This window comes from Salvelinus namaycush, chromosome 37, assembly GCF_016432855.1.
Source record: "Salvelinus namaycush isolate Seneca chromosome 37, SaNama_1.0, whole genome shotgun sequence".
NCBI classification, from domain to species: domain Eukaryota; kingdom Metazoa; phylum Chordata; class Actinopteri; order Salmoniformes; family Salmonidae; genus Salvelinus; species Salvelinus namaycush.
In genome coordinates this window covers 9,807,137-9,823,648 of record NC_052343.1, presented here as the reverse complement: position 1 = coordinate 9,823,648, position 16,512 = coordinate 9,807,137, and the positions used below count along the sequence as shown (strand labels likewise).

The 16,512-nt window shown below is 41.8% G+C and overlaps 1 protein-coding gene and 1 pseudogene across 1 annotated transcript; one reads left to right on the top strand and one right to left on the bottom strand.

The window, feature by feature from the left end:
• Positions 1 to 2,739: 2,739 nt before the first annotated feature.
• LOC120031600 (sialic acid-binding Ig-like lectin 5) lies at positions 2,740 to 6,711 on the top strand. The gene is made up of 7 exons (XM_038977405.1): positions 2,740 to 2,758; positions 3,067 to 3,332; positions 3,615 to 3,891; positions 4,013 to 4,306; positions 4,945 to 5,068; positions 5,636 to 5,717; positions 6,215 to 6,711. Exons 1-7 carry the CDS (start codon positions 2,740 to 2,742, stop codon positions 6,605 to 6,607), a joined length of 1,455 nt encoding a protein of 484 aa, XP_038833333.1. The 3' UTR covers positions 6,608 to 6,711.
• Positions 6,712 to 9,069: 2,358 nt separating this feature from the next.
• LOC120031599 lies at positions 9,070 to 9,872 on the bottom strand (annotated as a pseudogene).
• Positions 9,873 to 16,512: the final 6,640 nt, after the last annotated feature.

The following is a 16,512-nucleotide window of genomic DNA, read 5'->3' as shown; positions in this document are numbered from 1 at the left end:
GACTTTAAATTGTTTAACTTGGGTCAAACCTTTCGGGTAGCCTTCCACAAGCTTCCCACAATAAGTTGGGTGAATTTTGGCCCATTCCTTCTGACAGAGATGGTGTAACTGAGTCAGGTTTGTAGGCCTCCATGCTCGCACATGCTTTTTCAGTTCTGCCCACAAATGTTCTATAGAATTGAGGTCAGGGCTTTGTGATGGCCACTCCAATACCTTGACTTTGTTGTCCTTAAGCCATTTTGCCACAACTTTGGAAGTATGCTTGGGGTCATTGTCCATTTGGAAGCCCCGTTTGCGACCAAGCTTTAACTTCCTGACTGATGTCTTGAGATGTTGCTTCAATATAACCACATAATTTTCTTTCCTCATGATGCCATCTATTTTGTGAAGTGCACCAGTCCCTCCTGCAGCAAAGCACCCCCACAACATGATGCTGCCACCCCCGTGCTTCACGCTTGGGATGGTGTTCTTCAGCTTGCAAACATACCCCTTTTTTCTCCAAACATAACGATGGTCATTATGGCCAAACAGTTCTATTTTTATTTCATCAGACCAGAGGACATTTCTCCAAAAGTACGATCTTTGTCCCCATGTGCAGTTGCAAACCGTAGTCTGGCTTTTTTTTATGGCAGTTTTGGAGCAGTGGCTTCTTCCTTGGAGCAGCGGCAGCCTTTCAGGTTATGTTGATATAGGACTTGTTTTACTTTGGATATAGATACTTTTGTACCTGTTTTCCTCCAGCATCTTCACAAGGTCCTTTGCTGTTGTCCTGGGATTGATTTGCACTTTTTGCACCAAAGTACATTAATCTTTAGGAGACAGAACGCGTCTCCTTCCTGAGCGGTATGACGGCTGCGTGGTCCCATGGTGTTTATACTTGTGTACTATTGTTTGTACAGATGAACGTGGTTCGTTCAGGCGTTTGGAAATTGCTCCCAAGGATGAACCAGACTTGTGGAGGTCTTGGCTGATTTCTTTTGATTTTCCCATGATGTCAAGCAAAGAGGCACTGAGTTTGAAGGTAGGCCTTGAAATACATCCATCCTCCAATTGACTCAAATGATTTCAATCAGCCTATAAGAAGCTTCTAAAGCCATGACATTATTTTCTGGAATTTTCCAAGCTGGTTAAGGCCTAGTCAACTTAATGTATGTAAACTTCTGACCCACTGGAATTGTGATACGGTGAAGTAAGTGAAATAATCTGTCTGTAAACAATTGTTGGAAAGATTACTTGTGTCATCCACAAAGTAGATGTCCTAACCGACTTGCCAAAACTATAGTTTGTTAACAAGAAATTTGTGGAGTGGTTGAAAAAACTATTTTTAATGACTCCAACCTAAGTGTGTGTAAACCTCCGACTTCAACTGTAGCTTATGCATAAAGATTTATGAATGCAGTTAAAGATATTTTGGAGCAGTTATTAACGCTTATGCTGGGCATTATAGGAACTGAGTGTCACACAGCTAGGAGTGGTGGGTGCGGAGTCAGGCGCAGAGAGCAGAGGATAATGGGGAAAAACAAACTTTATTACGGTATCCAAAGTAACGCCAAAAACGACAGGCGAAAATAAATATGTCCCACCCAAAACTGGACACCAAACAGTCAGTGAACATAACACGCAACCAACATAGACAAACAGAGAACAAGCCCGCACAAAAGCAGGCGGGCCTAACAGGCTTAAAGAGCCCTGAAACAAAACTCAAACAAGAAACAGGTGCAACCAATAAGACATAACAAACAGAAAAGGAAAAGGGGATCGTTGGCAGCTGGTAGACCGCCGACGACCGCCGAGCACCGCCCGAACAGGCAGGGGAGCCACCTTCGGTGGAAGTCGTGACACTGAGACCATACATTTTTCTTTGACATACTCTCTAGGCATTACAGCAAAATATTTCTTAGTTGAGTAAACATGCTATAAGACGGTTGTTATGATGACACTGTAGCACTCATAAAGATGTAATGAAACATTAATATCGGATGTGTATTGCTATATGTTGTTATTATCACAACACCATTTCATGTTCTATTTCACACCTGTGCTCCAGACCTGTGGACACCGACAGAGATAGTGACAATAAGAGAAAGAGGAAAGAGATCCCGTGTGATTGATTCATCAAGGCAGTGGAGGCAGGATGTGGGTCCTCATCTCGGCAGCTCTACTTCTCTCTCTGACAGAGAGAGCCACATGCAACGGTAACGTCCCTTTTATCACAACTAATGTTGATATGATAATCATAAGTAGATGTGGTAGTAGTAGTGGTATGGCAAATATCTCAGTAGACACTATCTCATAAAAAATGTTTACGAACAAGTGAAGTAGTATCCAAGTGCTTTCTGTATTACTCATAACTGTATTCATTTCCCTCCATCAGGACAGCAACAACCACCACCAAAAGCATCAACCTGGACCATCACCTTCAGTCCAGCAGAAATAACAGCAGAGAAGGGACTATGTGCTGTTATTTCATGTACTTTCACTCACCCTGATGACATCAAGCCTACCACTGCAATATGGTTCAAGTGCCCTACAAATGGCAGATGTGATAAGGATGAAAACATAATTTTCCACTCTGAAACTCCCCATAAAGCTCAGGAGGATTTTAAACAGAGAGTGTCTCTACTGGAGACTGATCTGACAAAGAAGAACTGTAGTGTGATCATCAACGACATCAGAGAGAATGATGCTGGAGATTATCAATTCAGAACGTTAGGAGGATCATTTACATACCCACAGAAAATGAAAATCACAGTGACAGGTACAACATGACTATTACTCTCAGTTACATTGACATGACTATTACTGTAGTTAGTTATGTACACTGACTGTAACATACAGGTACATACCTCCAATTCACAAATGCCAAGATTCCCCTCCCCAAGTCTCCCTTTCCAAAGTCTGCTTTTTTATAAACAATGGTGGAATTTTTGGGGGCATTATTTGGAGCAGTTTAATTAACATGGGTAGCATAGTTAGGATAATGTTACACTGCGTCTGATTCTGTTTCTCTGATGTCTGGTACACAGATGTAAAACTCACTTCTGTGTTTGTATTTCCTGTCTCCAGCTCTGATCCAGAAGCCCTCAGTGTTGACTCCTCCTCTGACAGAGGGAGAACCAGCTACTCTGACCTGCACCGCCCCGGGGATCTGCTCTGGAACTCCTCCTAACATCACATGGACATGGAGAGGAACTGGAGACAACATCACTGAGCTCAGAGACAACACCGCCATACAGATTAGAGAGGACCTGACCAGTGTGACAACAACCCACTTCTCAATGTTGACCTTTACCCCCTCAGCTGAACACCACAACATGATGGTTAAGTGTCAAGTAACCTTCCAAAAAATATATAAAATTGAAGAGACAGTAACTTTGAATGTGACATGTGAGTACCACCTATGCTACATTTTACATTAAACACCTTATTCCAGAGAATCTTTGAAACCTAGGAATAACCTTGATAATAAGCAAATTATACGGTATGAAGGCCTCACCTGCAGTTATGTCATGGCTTTGACTTTTTCCTTTTTTAATCATGATCCATTGTTATTAGTCCCTCAACCAACATAGTCTGAATTTAGTGTATGTTTAAAAATAAATGTGTACAATTAGAAACTCTTTGCACTTAAAGATGTGAAAGACCCTCAAATAACTGGAAATGAAATGGTGAAGGAGGATGGTACCCTGGATCTGACCTGCAGTGTTAACAGTTACCCTCCATCTGACATCACTTGGAGTAAGAACGGGACAAGTGCCCCACTTCAGAATTTCACGGAAAATGCCGCTCTCACCATCTCCAATGTGACAAGAGAACATGCTGGGGAGTATGTGTGTACAGTTCAACACCTTAACAGGACTTTGACAGCTTCCATTGTTGTCACTGTGATGTGTAAGTACAAACTGGACTGAAATATACAAACTCATGTCATATTTTATGATCTGGAATTACTCTGGCATGTTTTTAGCATCAATCTATCACTGATATCTCTCTCTTCACTGTCTTTTTCCAGACCTTCCTGTGATTCTTCCTGGCTCTGGGTGTGTGGACCAGGCAGAGGTCATGACCTGTGTGTGTGTCAGTCAGGGGGTTCCCTTACCCCTCATAGAGTGGCCACTGCTGGAGCTCAACACAGAGAGGTGCAGCCCCACTACGTCAGTGTTGGGTTCCTCAGTGAACAGCACCATCAGCCTGCCTGTTAGAAACCACAACAACATCACTGTGGAATGTGTCAGCAGAAATGTTGTGGGTGTAGTGAGAGAGAAGCTGTACGTCTACCAAAATAAGAGCCAAGAAAAGCAAAGAGGTAAATATGTATGTCAAGTTACTTGGTTAGAGAGTCACAGCTTCCCATTCCCACCCAATGCTTGCAATATTGATGATGTTATATACATTTAGGCTTAGAGAAATTAATATTTTCTTCCAGGGGATATGAAGTAATGAGCCACTTCCCATTCAGAGTTGGAAATTGATGTAAAAACATATCACTAGCCACTTTAAACAATGCTACTTAATATAATGTTTACATACCCTACATTACTCATCTCATATGTATATGTATATACTGTACTCTATATCATCTACTGCGTCTTTATGTAATACATGTATCACTAGCCACTTTAAACTATGCCACTTTGTTTACATAACCCTACATTACTCATCTCATATGTATATACTGTACTCGATACCATCTACTGCATCTTGCCTATGCCGTTCTGTACCATCACTCATTCATATATCTTTATGTACATATTCTTCATCCCTTTACACTTGTGTGTATAAGGTAGCTGTTGTGAAATTGTTAGGTTAGATTACTCGTTGGTTATTACTGCACGGTCGGAACTAGAAGCACAAGCATTTCGCTACACTCGCATTAACATCTGCTAACCATGTGTATGTGACAAATAACATTTGATTCAATTTGATTTGTTGTTCTCTTTTTAGAGGAATGGGAAGGCATTATAGCTATGCTGTCGGACCTAAAACTGATTACTGCATTTGTGATTGGTGCAGCCCTCTCAGCCACCATCTGTTGTATCTTCCTGTGTTTGAAAGGGAAATGTAAAAGGTACATGCATTCTATTACTGATGTACAGTTAGTGTTAACTGAGTGTTGTTTTTAAATCAATTGCAGATTGTCTTTAGAAATTCATATTTACTATCAAGAGAATCAGATACGTTGTCGAATGCACCAACGCCTTGCACCATAATGTAATGGACGTTTTTGCTAATATACTCATATGCAACCGCACTTGACTTTCAGTTATTATTTGATGTATGTTTTTGTATATTTTATTATATTGATTATTGATCCCATGTTCCATATCAGCATCTCCTGCACTGCTAAAATGCTACTACAACCTCTGTGCTGTGTACAAGCCTGTGAATAGAATGTGTCTGACTATATGGTGGAAAGAAAACTGTATTTATTTCATTTTTACTAAGAAAAGGCTATGTTTTTTCTTTAAGTAGTATGTGTTCAGGAAGTGGAAATTAGTCTAAGCTATAAGTCGTTTGTTAATGGATATTTATATTTTGTGTTTTAAGTTATCATTTCAGTTTTACTTGGTGTTATCACTGTTACACACAATTCAAGATACAGTTAGATACATTTAATTTGCAATATTTTCCTTAGGCAAAAAGAGAGGATCCCAAAGGACTCAGACTCTAAAAGCCCTTTCATGAACCTTGAGATGGTGACATGTGAAGACCAACAGGTGCAGTACCAGTTTCTTTCTTTATTCAGCTTTACCAACATTTAGTTAGCATTAACATGCCAATATGAGTTGATAAGACAGCATAAACAGATCTGAGATCACCTGTCACGCCCTGACCTTAGAGAGCCGTTTTATTTCTCTATTTGGTTAGGTCAGGGTGTGATTTGGGGTGGGCATTCTATGTTGTCTATTTCTTTGTTTTTGGCCGAGTATGGTTCCCAATCAGAGGCAGCTGTCTATCGTTGTCTCTGATTGGGAATCATACTTAGGCAGCCCTTTTTCCCACTTTCTGTTATGGGATCTTGTTTTTGTTAGCTGCTGGTTTAGCGCTACAATACTTTACGTGTCGTTTATCTTTCTTGTTTTATTGGTGTTCATTTAATAAATTCAAAATGTACGCCTACCACGCTGCACCTTGGTCTCATTCCAACGACAGCCGTAACATCACCAAGCTAACAAAAGACTCCTAACACAGTACTTTGTCATCTACTCCATAGACAAATGCAGGACAGGCTGTGGACGGCGAACAGACCCCTCTGCAGTTGGAGCTGAGGGAGGGAGCTGAAAATGGAGGGCCCCAGACCAGTGGAGCCGGGGGAAAATTTGCCACAGGGGAAGAACTAAATGAAGTGGACTATGCCAGAATCAACTACTCCCTGCTGAAGAAGAAGACTCTTGAGGAGGCACAGAAGAAGACCACCACCACAGAGTCAGACTACGCCAAAATCAAAAGAGAGAAGAAGAAAGAAGGGGATGACGATGGAGGAGAGGGGAGTGGTATGAATATGGGGAAGGATGAGGAGAAAGGGAACGGTAAGCCAGCAGCAGAGACAGATGAGGATACAGCGCTTTACTCCAACGTCAAGGCTATTATGGGTGGTGGTGAGTGACAAAGCAATTTTCGCTAGAAACGTGGGGGATGGCATACAGTATTAGCCATGGGTTCTTAAATAATTTTCTGAACCCGAATTGAGTTTTATGATGATACTGGGACTTTTGTTCAACTGAAACTAGTGTAGTTAATAGTTTTGGTAAATGCTCTATTTTACAGCCCTGTGTCAGCTGGTACTGTATGTTCCTGGTGGTTGTACAATTTCAATAAGAATATTTTCTAGTTGTACATAGAAGCAAGTTTTGGTAATGTTTTTCAAGGAAGTGTCATTTGACTTCTGTAATAATTCTGTTTTGTCACCATGAGGAAGGACTGACAAAGATGTGGTTTGGAATGGTAGAGACAGGTTGACTTAGATTGTTGACAACATGTAAAGTATATTTCTTCTCCAATGTTTATTGAAAATACAAATACATTATTACAGTTGTTGGTTAGCTAGCCAGCATTTTTTTTAAACATATTAACATAGACGTGACATCAGTCAAAACAAGACATGGTATCAAGAACAAGATACAACTAGCTGAAACGAGCCACCTATGATTCCCCACATGGCAGCTTTGTGTCACTGTTGCTACTGTAGCTGTCTGACCGTTCATAATCACCACAACACACGTCCTTCTGCCCCATTGAAGCGTGTGTATCGTTTTAATGACATTGTCAGCTCACCACTATCTGAGAATATCTTTCTATTTATAGGTGTTTTTTATTTCAACATTATTTTATATTGAGGCACTACCTCACTTTTTTCATTTGTTTGTTCTCTGAAATCTGTTCAAAGCATGTATAAATGGGGTATTTCTTTTTTGCTATTTCCAACCTACCATCTCCACAAATTTCACTCAACAATAATTACAGGCTACCAATGGTATAAATCGGGAATGGGCAACTTTGATGGGGGTGGGGGCCACAAAAAATCTGAACTCATCAGGGGGGCAGCAGTGGCTCACGGGTCTGCTTAACAACATCCATACCCACACATGTAGTCAGAGCTGGCGGTAGCCTTTTGGGGGCCCTAAGAAAAATGTTGTTTCCCCTACCTTGCAAGCACAACATTTTAGGGCCCCACATTTGACCTCGTAAAAAATTATTATTCTACACATTTTGCCCGGGGACATAGAGAAATGCTGCAAATATACACATTCTGCCAAGGGGTTCAGAGAAGAATTTGCAATTTTATAACTCATTTCATCCTATTATACTTATTTTGCCATGGGGAGGAGAGAATAATTAGCAGTTTACAGCAAATTTCCTGCAATTCTACACATTCTTACTCCAGGTGACGTTTGATGATTATGGTGGGTAGCTGTCATCACTGCAGGTCAGATTCAGGGTATCACCCTCTCTCACTGTGTTACTACCTGAGCTCTTGGGTTTCGTCACATCTAGAAAACAAAGTGCATACACAGTTAATCATGTTCACGAAATAGGTTCCATGCTGTGTTTCCCTGCCAACAGCTCCAAGGACTCGTCATCCAAACAGAGCAAGGCCCTGGTCTTGGTGAGAATCCTCTAGAGGCGAAAGAAACGCACACCTATTTAGGCGAGGTGCTAGCTAGCGGAGTAGAACACTTTGAAAAATAAAGGAGAGCCGCACACTCTAGGAGCTCAGATGCAAAAATGTAATGTCCAACGTTTCGACAGACAAGCTGTCTTCATCAGGGTATAATGACAAACACTGCGGGGTGACTCGTTTATATAGTGTCAAAAGACACATAGGTGTCTGTAATCATAGCCGGGTGTGGCCTGATATCATTGGTTAATTCTCATATATCAAAATAGCATTTAAAAACATACATGGATAGCGTACAATCATAAATACAACTTGGCTACATAAGCCAGCAAACATTTACAATAGCAAAATCACAATAATCGCAACAATGGCTTCAGAACAAAGTCTACGTTGAGACCGAAGGGAGCAAGGGTCTTTAAATTAAAGATCCAGACAGCCTCTCGTTTTAACAATAATTTGTCGAGGTTACCCCCTCTCCTAGGGAGGGTGACATGTTCAATGCCAATATAACGTAGAGACGAAATCGAGTGGTTTGCTTCCAAAATGTGGGCCGCAACTGGGTAAGTCAAGTTTTTGCTACGATGCTCTGAGATTCATACTTTTAATTCGTGCTTTGTTTTACCCACATCATTTTTACCACAAGGACAAGTTATAAGATGAATAACTGCCTTAGTGGAGCACGTGATCACAACTTTGATTGGAATCTGTTTCCCTGTTTGGGGGTTTTTGAAGGAAACATGACCACACCCGGCCATGATTACAGACACCTGTGTGTGTCTTTTGACACGATATAAACGAGTCACCCCTCAGTGTTTGTCATTATACCCTGATGAAGACAGCTTGTCTGTCGAAACATTGGACATTACATTTTTGCATCTAAGCTCCTAGAGTGTGCGGCTCTCCTTTATTTCTTGGTGAGAATCCTCACACCCACACTGCCATCCACCATACTAGGCCACAAGGGGCACAGGGATGGCTGACACCACTCCAAAGAGCGAGGCGACCGCCCACACCAGGGCCTTGAAGGAGTCCTTCTTCTGGGTGACCAGCTGAGCTGGGGAGAGAGTGGGCAAGGCCTTGAGGAGGGCGTGGGCCCGGATATACTGTAGACTGTTCTCTCTGCTACAGCACAGCAAACGGTACCGGAGTCTAGGTCCAAAAGGCTCCAGGAGTCAAGTTTCTCCAGACAGGAGGGCCTCACTAGGAACACCTTAGGCAGGGCCACCCCCTTGGCCTTCTGCACCGCCAGGCTGGCCTTCCGCCTCTCTTCCAGGCTCTTCTCCATGTCAATATCGAAGGCCAGCAGGGCAAAGTACACCATGTCCCTCTGCACCGGGAGGGCCTCCAGGAACACCACCACGCTGTTGGCCTGGAGACTGAGTGAACACCATGACCACCACGTTGTACCGCAGGAACTTGACTAGCCCCATGTAAGCTTCCGGGTCAAAGGGCAAGGCTCCAGGGATGGGTGGCAGGTCCCTCAGGCAGAAGTCTGGGTGTTTGGGTTTGTATAGATGGCCAGATCCTTTGGAGGGGTGGGGGAGAAGTTGTTAATCCAAAGGGCCCACACTACAGAGGGCGTTAAGGGAGGCAGCCTTCTCTGGCTCCCGGTTTCCCCGCCACGACCAAGTTGATCCGGCTGATCAGGAGGTCCTCCACAGCATCCTTTGACGTCCGACAGCTTGCTGTTCTCGATGGAGTCTTTGAGGTTCTCCAGGAGATCCAGGCTGTGAGATACAAAATTCACCGCCATGGCTGTGAGAGAGGAGAGGATGGTCATTACCATAGGACAACACATAGGAATATACTTCTTAATCGTGGAGGATTACATTTCCTGGGCATGTAATTGATCAATTCAATTGATCATTCATTGGCATATCAATTAATGTCATTGACTGGCTGTTAGGTCCACACAGTTTAATACCGAGGTATTGGATTAGAAGACAAGGACAAACTCTGACATTCACAGCCCACGTGGACTGGTAAACGTGGACCTTACTACTTAATCATTTGGGGATGTGAGAACAGAAAAAAACAGTTTGAACAAAATTCATAACATTTTACGGAATAACAATGTATACTACTTAACTGGTCAAATGAAAGTATTGTGTAATTGGTAAGTATTGGGTAAACAAACACACAATCTTAGATCCAACTAACTGTCTTGTCATACCTAGCCAGTTGCACAATTGAATGCATTCAATCGAAATGTGTCCTCCGCATTTCACCCAACCCCTCTGAATCAGAGATGTGCGGGGGGCTGTCTTAGTCGACGTCTAATATATGTGTTAACAGAGAGTTTTTCCGGTAGCTCTTTTAGAATTCCTTGATTGTGACATGTTAGTTTCTCTTCTTCAACCTTTGACACTCAAAGGAAATGCATTATATTTTCACAGTTTAGTATTAAAACAAAGGGCTATTTATTAGAATTTCTGTTTCACTTCTATGATAATGCCTTAATTTACTCTAACAATACTTAGTCTGATGTGAGTTTTTAAACAGGGCCTCATGCCTGGATATCCGGGAACGTAGCAGTAGTATATACTCAGCAACTTCCTACAGAACCAAAGAAACAACCACCACCACACAATCAGATGTTCTGTGTGAAAGGCAGTTGGATTGTCTCCATTTTCTGCTAATGTAACCCACACCACACACCTCTGTTGGTTTTGTGTTCAGAGGAAACCATATACATCAGTGGTATTCAACTCTTACCCTACAAGGTCCAGATTACTGCTGGTTTTCTGTTTTGCCTCATTTATTCCACCCACTGGTATCCCAGGTCAAAATCAGTTTGGGAAAAAGGAAAAAAGTACAGGAACTGGCTTCGAGGTCCAAATTTGAATTTGATAAAAATTATGATTTTTTGGTTTGTTTTTTAAAATAAATTGTGCTTAACATTAATACCATCGGTATAATTACTGTTGAAAACAATTTTACTGGAGACGATAGGTTGAAAATAATTTTAAAAAATGCACCATTATACATTATTTGAACAGATGTCAGAGAACATACAAATTAAAATACACAAAACCAAAGTGAGGTAGTGTCTCAATAACAAAACAATACTGCAATGATGTACAGACTCATACATAAATATCTAAATATTCTGATAGTATACAACTTAAAAGCATAATGTACTTTTTTGTATTTTTTTCTGGCTCGTCCAAATGAGATTTATTTCTTGCATATTGCAGCATTATTCTGCACTATGAGTATTCTATGTTCAGAAATATATAATCCAACCGCAAGGCGCTATCACTTGGTCCAAGCTTCCTGCCATCCAGGACCTATATATTAGGCGTGTCATATTAGGCGTTCTCTCTGCTATCACACGGCAAGCGGTACCGGAGTGCCAAGTCTAGGTCCGAAAGGCTCCTTAACAGCTTCTACCCCCAAGCCATAAGACTGCTGAACAATTAATCAAATGGCCACCCAGACTATTTTCCTAGCCACCATCGACATCTGCATTGCTTGCGGTTTGGGGTTTTAGGCTGGGTTTCTGTAGAGCACCTTGTGAAATCGGCTGATGCAAAAAGGGATTTATAAATACATTTGATTGATTGATTTGCATTGACACCATTTATGAACAGGGCACAACAATTTATCCTAGGTTCTTCCACAATAAATGATATTGATGTCACGCCCTGACCTTAGTTCCTTGTTTATGTCTCTATTTTGGTTTGGTCATGGCGTGAGTTGGGGTGGGCATTCTATGTTTTGTTCTATGTTTTGTACTTCTATGTGTTTGGCCTGGTATGGTTCCCAATCAGAGGCAGCTGTCAATCGTTGTCTCTGATTGAGAACCATACTTAGGTAGGCTGTTCCCACCTGTGTTTGTGGGTAGTTGTTTTCTGTCTCTGTACCAGACAGAACTGTTTTTGTGTTGGTCTATTTTTGTTATTTTATTTGTGTTCTGAGTTAAAATAAATATTAACATGGACACTTACCATGCTGTGTTTTGGTCCACTCCTTCTTCCACCAACAGCCGTTACAATTGAACTAGAGTACTTAAATTATGTAACACAAGGGCAGAAAAGTGTGTGTTTATCTATATGCCAACATTGAGCAACAATGCCTGATTTATCATAACCATTACAGATAAATCCTAATTGCTAAATTGCTACATATACACTGAGTGTACAAAACATTAAGACATCTGCTCTTTCCATGACAGACTGACCAGATGAAAGCTATGATCCCTTATTGATGTCACTTGTTAAACGCCCTTCAATCAGTGTAGATGAAGGGGAGGAGACCGATATAAAGAATGATTTTTAAGCCTTGAGACAACTGAGCCATGGAGACCTACATCACCCGGTGTCACAGGAAGGCCAAAAAGATCATCAAGGACAAAAACCACCCGAGCCACGGCCTGTTCCCCCACTATCATCCAGAAGGTGAGGTCAGTACAGGTGCATCAAACCTGGGACCGAGAGCCTGAAAAATAGCTTATATCTCAAGGACATCAGTCTGTTAAATAGCCATCACAAGCCGGGTACCGACCGGCTACTCAACCCTGCACCTTAGAGGCTGCTGCACTATATACATAGACATGGAATCACTGGCCACTTTAAATAATGGAACACTGGTCACTTTAATAAATGTTCACATACTACTTTACTCATCTCATATGTATATACTGTATTCTATTCTACTGTATTTAGTCAATCCGACATTGTTAGTCCTAGTATTTATATATTTCATAATTCCCTTCTTTTACTTTTAGATTTGTGTATTCTTGTGAATTGCTATATACTATTGAACTGTTGTAGCTAGGAACACAAGCATTTCGCTACACCCGCAATAACATCTGCTTAATATGTCTATGTGACCAATAACATTTTATTTTATTTGATAGGCGCATACAGACAGCTTGGCTACATTGTAACCGCAAAGCGGCCACGGTGAGCTCACATACGGGCTCAGCCAGGACTGACTTCTGCAACTGAATGAACACATTTCAACATGTAATGTGATTGAACTGATTGATGTTGGGAAAATAGATGATAAAATGCAGAATGGTGTCAAATGCCTGTAAACAGCTCAGGGAGAACAAATATTTCATATACAGTATTTAAATCAGGCATAGTGACATGACACCATTTTCTTGTGGTGAACGCCTCTCAAATGATAGGTAACAACACCCTGAGTGCATCGAACATGAAACAACGAAACAAATGTAACAGCACAACAAAATAGATAAGCAATTTTCTTTTGCAAGTGCCTTTTCATTTTAAACACCAGTGGTGAAACTAGTGCTTTCTAAAAGCCAATTTGTGCTTGATCTGAAAATGTGGTCGGAGGCTTCATATGGAGGGTGTGACACCATTGCGGAACCCCTGAGGCATGCAGAGACCAACTCGAGCTCCATACTGCATTGCTATGTGCCTCCCACATTTTGTAACAATGCAGAGGGCGACATATAGCTCCGCATTGACATGATTGGCTGACAGTAGGTGGGGGAGGGAGGTCCTGTGTAAACATTAACTCACTTCCTTGACAACTTCTTTCACAACAGCTCTGTGCTACTGCACAAAGAGCAAGAAGTATGAATGCCCTGACTTCTGCAGAGGCTGTATTACTGTAAATCCTGCACGGACAATGCAGACTCTGACCACGAATTGCCTTCAAAACTCAATTTATGCTTTATCTGGAAATGTGGTCGGAGGCGCCATATGACACAATTGTGGAGCCCCCGGAGGCATGAAGAGGCCAAATGTAGCTCCATAACGCATAGCCGTGCACCTCCACAGTTTTGTAACAATGTGGAGGGCTCCATATAGCTCCGCATTGACATGATTGGTGGAAGCTAGGAGGGGGCAGGAGGAGCAGGATGTCCAGAATAAACACAAACTCACTTCCTTGACAACTTCCTTCACAACAGCTATGCAAGAAGTATACAGTGCATTCGGAAAGTATTCAGACCCCTTGACTTTTTCCATATTTTGTTACTTTACAGCCTTATTCTAATATGGATTCAATTGTCCCCCCCCCCCCCCCCCCCCCCCCCATCCATCTACAGACATTACCCCATAATGACAAAGCAAAAAGAGGTTTTTAGAAACGTTTGCAAATGTATTAAACATAAAAATCTGAAATATCACATTTACATATGGTTGAAGTTGGAATTTTACATACACTTATGTTGGACTCATTAAAACTCGTTTTTCAACCACTCCACACATTTCTTGTTACCAAACGATAGTTTTGGCAAGTCGGTTAGGAAATCTACTTTGTGCATGACACAAGTAATTCTTTCAAAAATTGTTTACACACAGATGATTTCACTTATAATTCACTGTATCACAATTCCAGTGGGTCAGAAGTTTACATACATTAAGTTGACTGTGCCTTTAAACAGCTTGGAAAATTCCAGAAAATGATGTCATGGCTTTAGCAGCTTCTGATTGATCATTTGAGTCAACTGGAGGTGTACATGTGGATGTATTTCAAGGCCTTCCTTCAAACTCAGTGCCTCTGTGCTTGACATCATGGGAAAATCAAAATAAATCAGCCAAGAACTCAGAAAACAATTGTGGACTTCCACAAGTCTGGTTCATTCTTGGGAGTAATTTCCAAACGCCTGAACGTACCACGTTCATCTGTACAAAAAAAAGTACACAAGTATAAACACCATGGACCCAAGCAGCCATCATACCGCTCAGGAAGGAGACGTGTTTTGTCTCCTAGAGATGAACGTACTTTGGAGCAAAGGACCTTGTGAAGATGCTGGAGGAAACAGTTACAAAAGTATCTATATACACAGTAAAACAAGTCCTATATCGACATAACCTGAAAGGCCACTCAGCAAGGAAGAAGCCACTGCTCCAAAACCGCCATAAAAAAGCCATAATACGTTTTGCAACTGCACATGGGGACGAAGATCGTACTTTTTGGAGAAATGTCCTCTGGTCTGATGAAAAAAATATATAACTGTTTGGCCATAATGACCGTTGTTATGTTTGGAGGAAAAAGGGGGAGGCTTGCAAGCCGAAGAACACCATCCCAACCTTGAAGCATGGGAGTGGCAGCATCATGTTGTGGGGGTGCTTTGCTGCAGGAGGGACTGGTGCACTTCTCAAAATAGATGGCGACATGAGGAAAGAAAATGATGTGGCTATATTGAAGCAACATCTCAAGACATCAGTCAGGAAGTTAAAGCTTGGTCGCAAATGGGTCCTTCCAAGTGGACAATGACCCCAAGCATACTTCCAAAGTTGTGGCAAAATGGCTTAAGGACAACAAAGGCAAGGTATTGGATTGGCCATCACAAAGCCCTGACCTCAATCCTATAGAACATTTGTGGGCAGAACTGAAAAAGCATGTGTAAGCAAGGAGGCCTACAATCCTGACTCAGTTACACCAGCTCTGTCAGGAGGAATGGGCCAAAATTCACCCAACTTATTGTGGGAAGCTTGTTGAAGGCTACCCGAAAAAAGTACAAAAAAAGTACAAAGTACTAATGGAGTGTGTGTAAACTTCTGACCCACTGGGAATGTGATGAAAGAAATAAAAGCTGAAATAAATCATTCTCTCTGCTATTATTCTGACATTTCACATTCTTAAAATAAAGTGGTGATCCTAACTGACCTAAGACAGGGAATTTTTACTATGATTAAATGTCAGGAATTGTGAAAAACTGAGTTTAAATGTATTTGGCTAAGGTGATGTAAACTTCCGACTTCAACTGTAAGTATTCTGACCCTATACTCACTACTTTGTTGAAGCACCTTTGGCAGCGATCACAGCCTCAAGTCTTCTTGGGTATGACTACAAGCTTGGCACACCTGTATTTAGGGAGTTTCTTCCATTCGTCTCTGCAGATCCTCTCAAGCTCTGTCAGGTTGGATGGGGAGCATCACTGCAGAGAGCATCACTGCACAGCTATCATCAGGTCTCACCAGAGACTTTCAAACGGGTTCAAATCCGGCCTCTGGCTGGACCACTCAATGAGATTTAGAGATGTGTCCCGAAGCCACTCCTGCGTTGTCTTGGCTGTGTGCTTAGGGTTGTTGTCCTGTGGGAAGGTGAACCTTCGCCACAGTCTGAGGTCCTGAGCTCTCGGGAGCAGGTTTTCATCAAGGATCTCTGTACTTCTCTTCATCTCTTCAACTTCATCTTTCCCTCGATTATGACTAGTTTCCCAGTCCCTGCCACTGAAAACATCCCCACAGCATGACGCTGCCACCACCATGCTTTACCGTTGGGATAGTGTCAGGTTTCCTCCAGAAGTGACACTTGACATTCAGGTCAAAGAGATCAATCTTGGTTTCATCAGACCAGAGAATGTTATTTCTGATGGTGTGAGAGTCCTTTAGGTTCCTTTTGGCAAACTCCAAGCTGGCAGGTCATGTGCCTTTTACTGAGGAATGGCTTCCATCTGGACATTT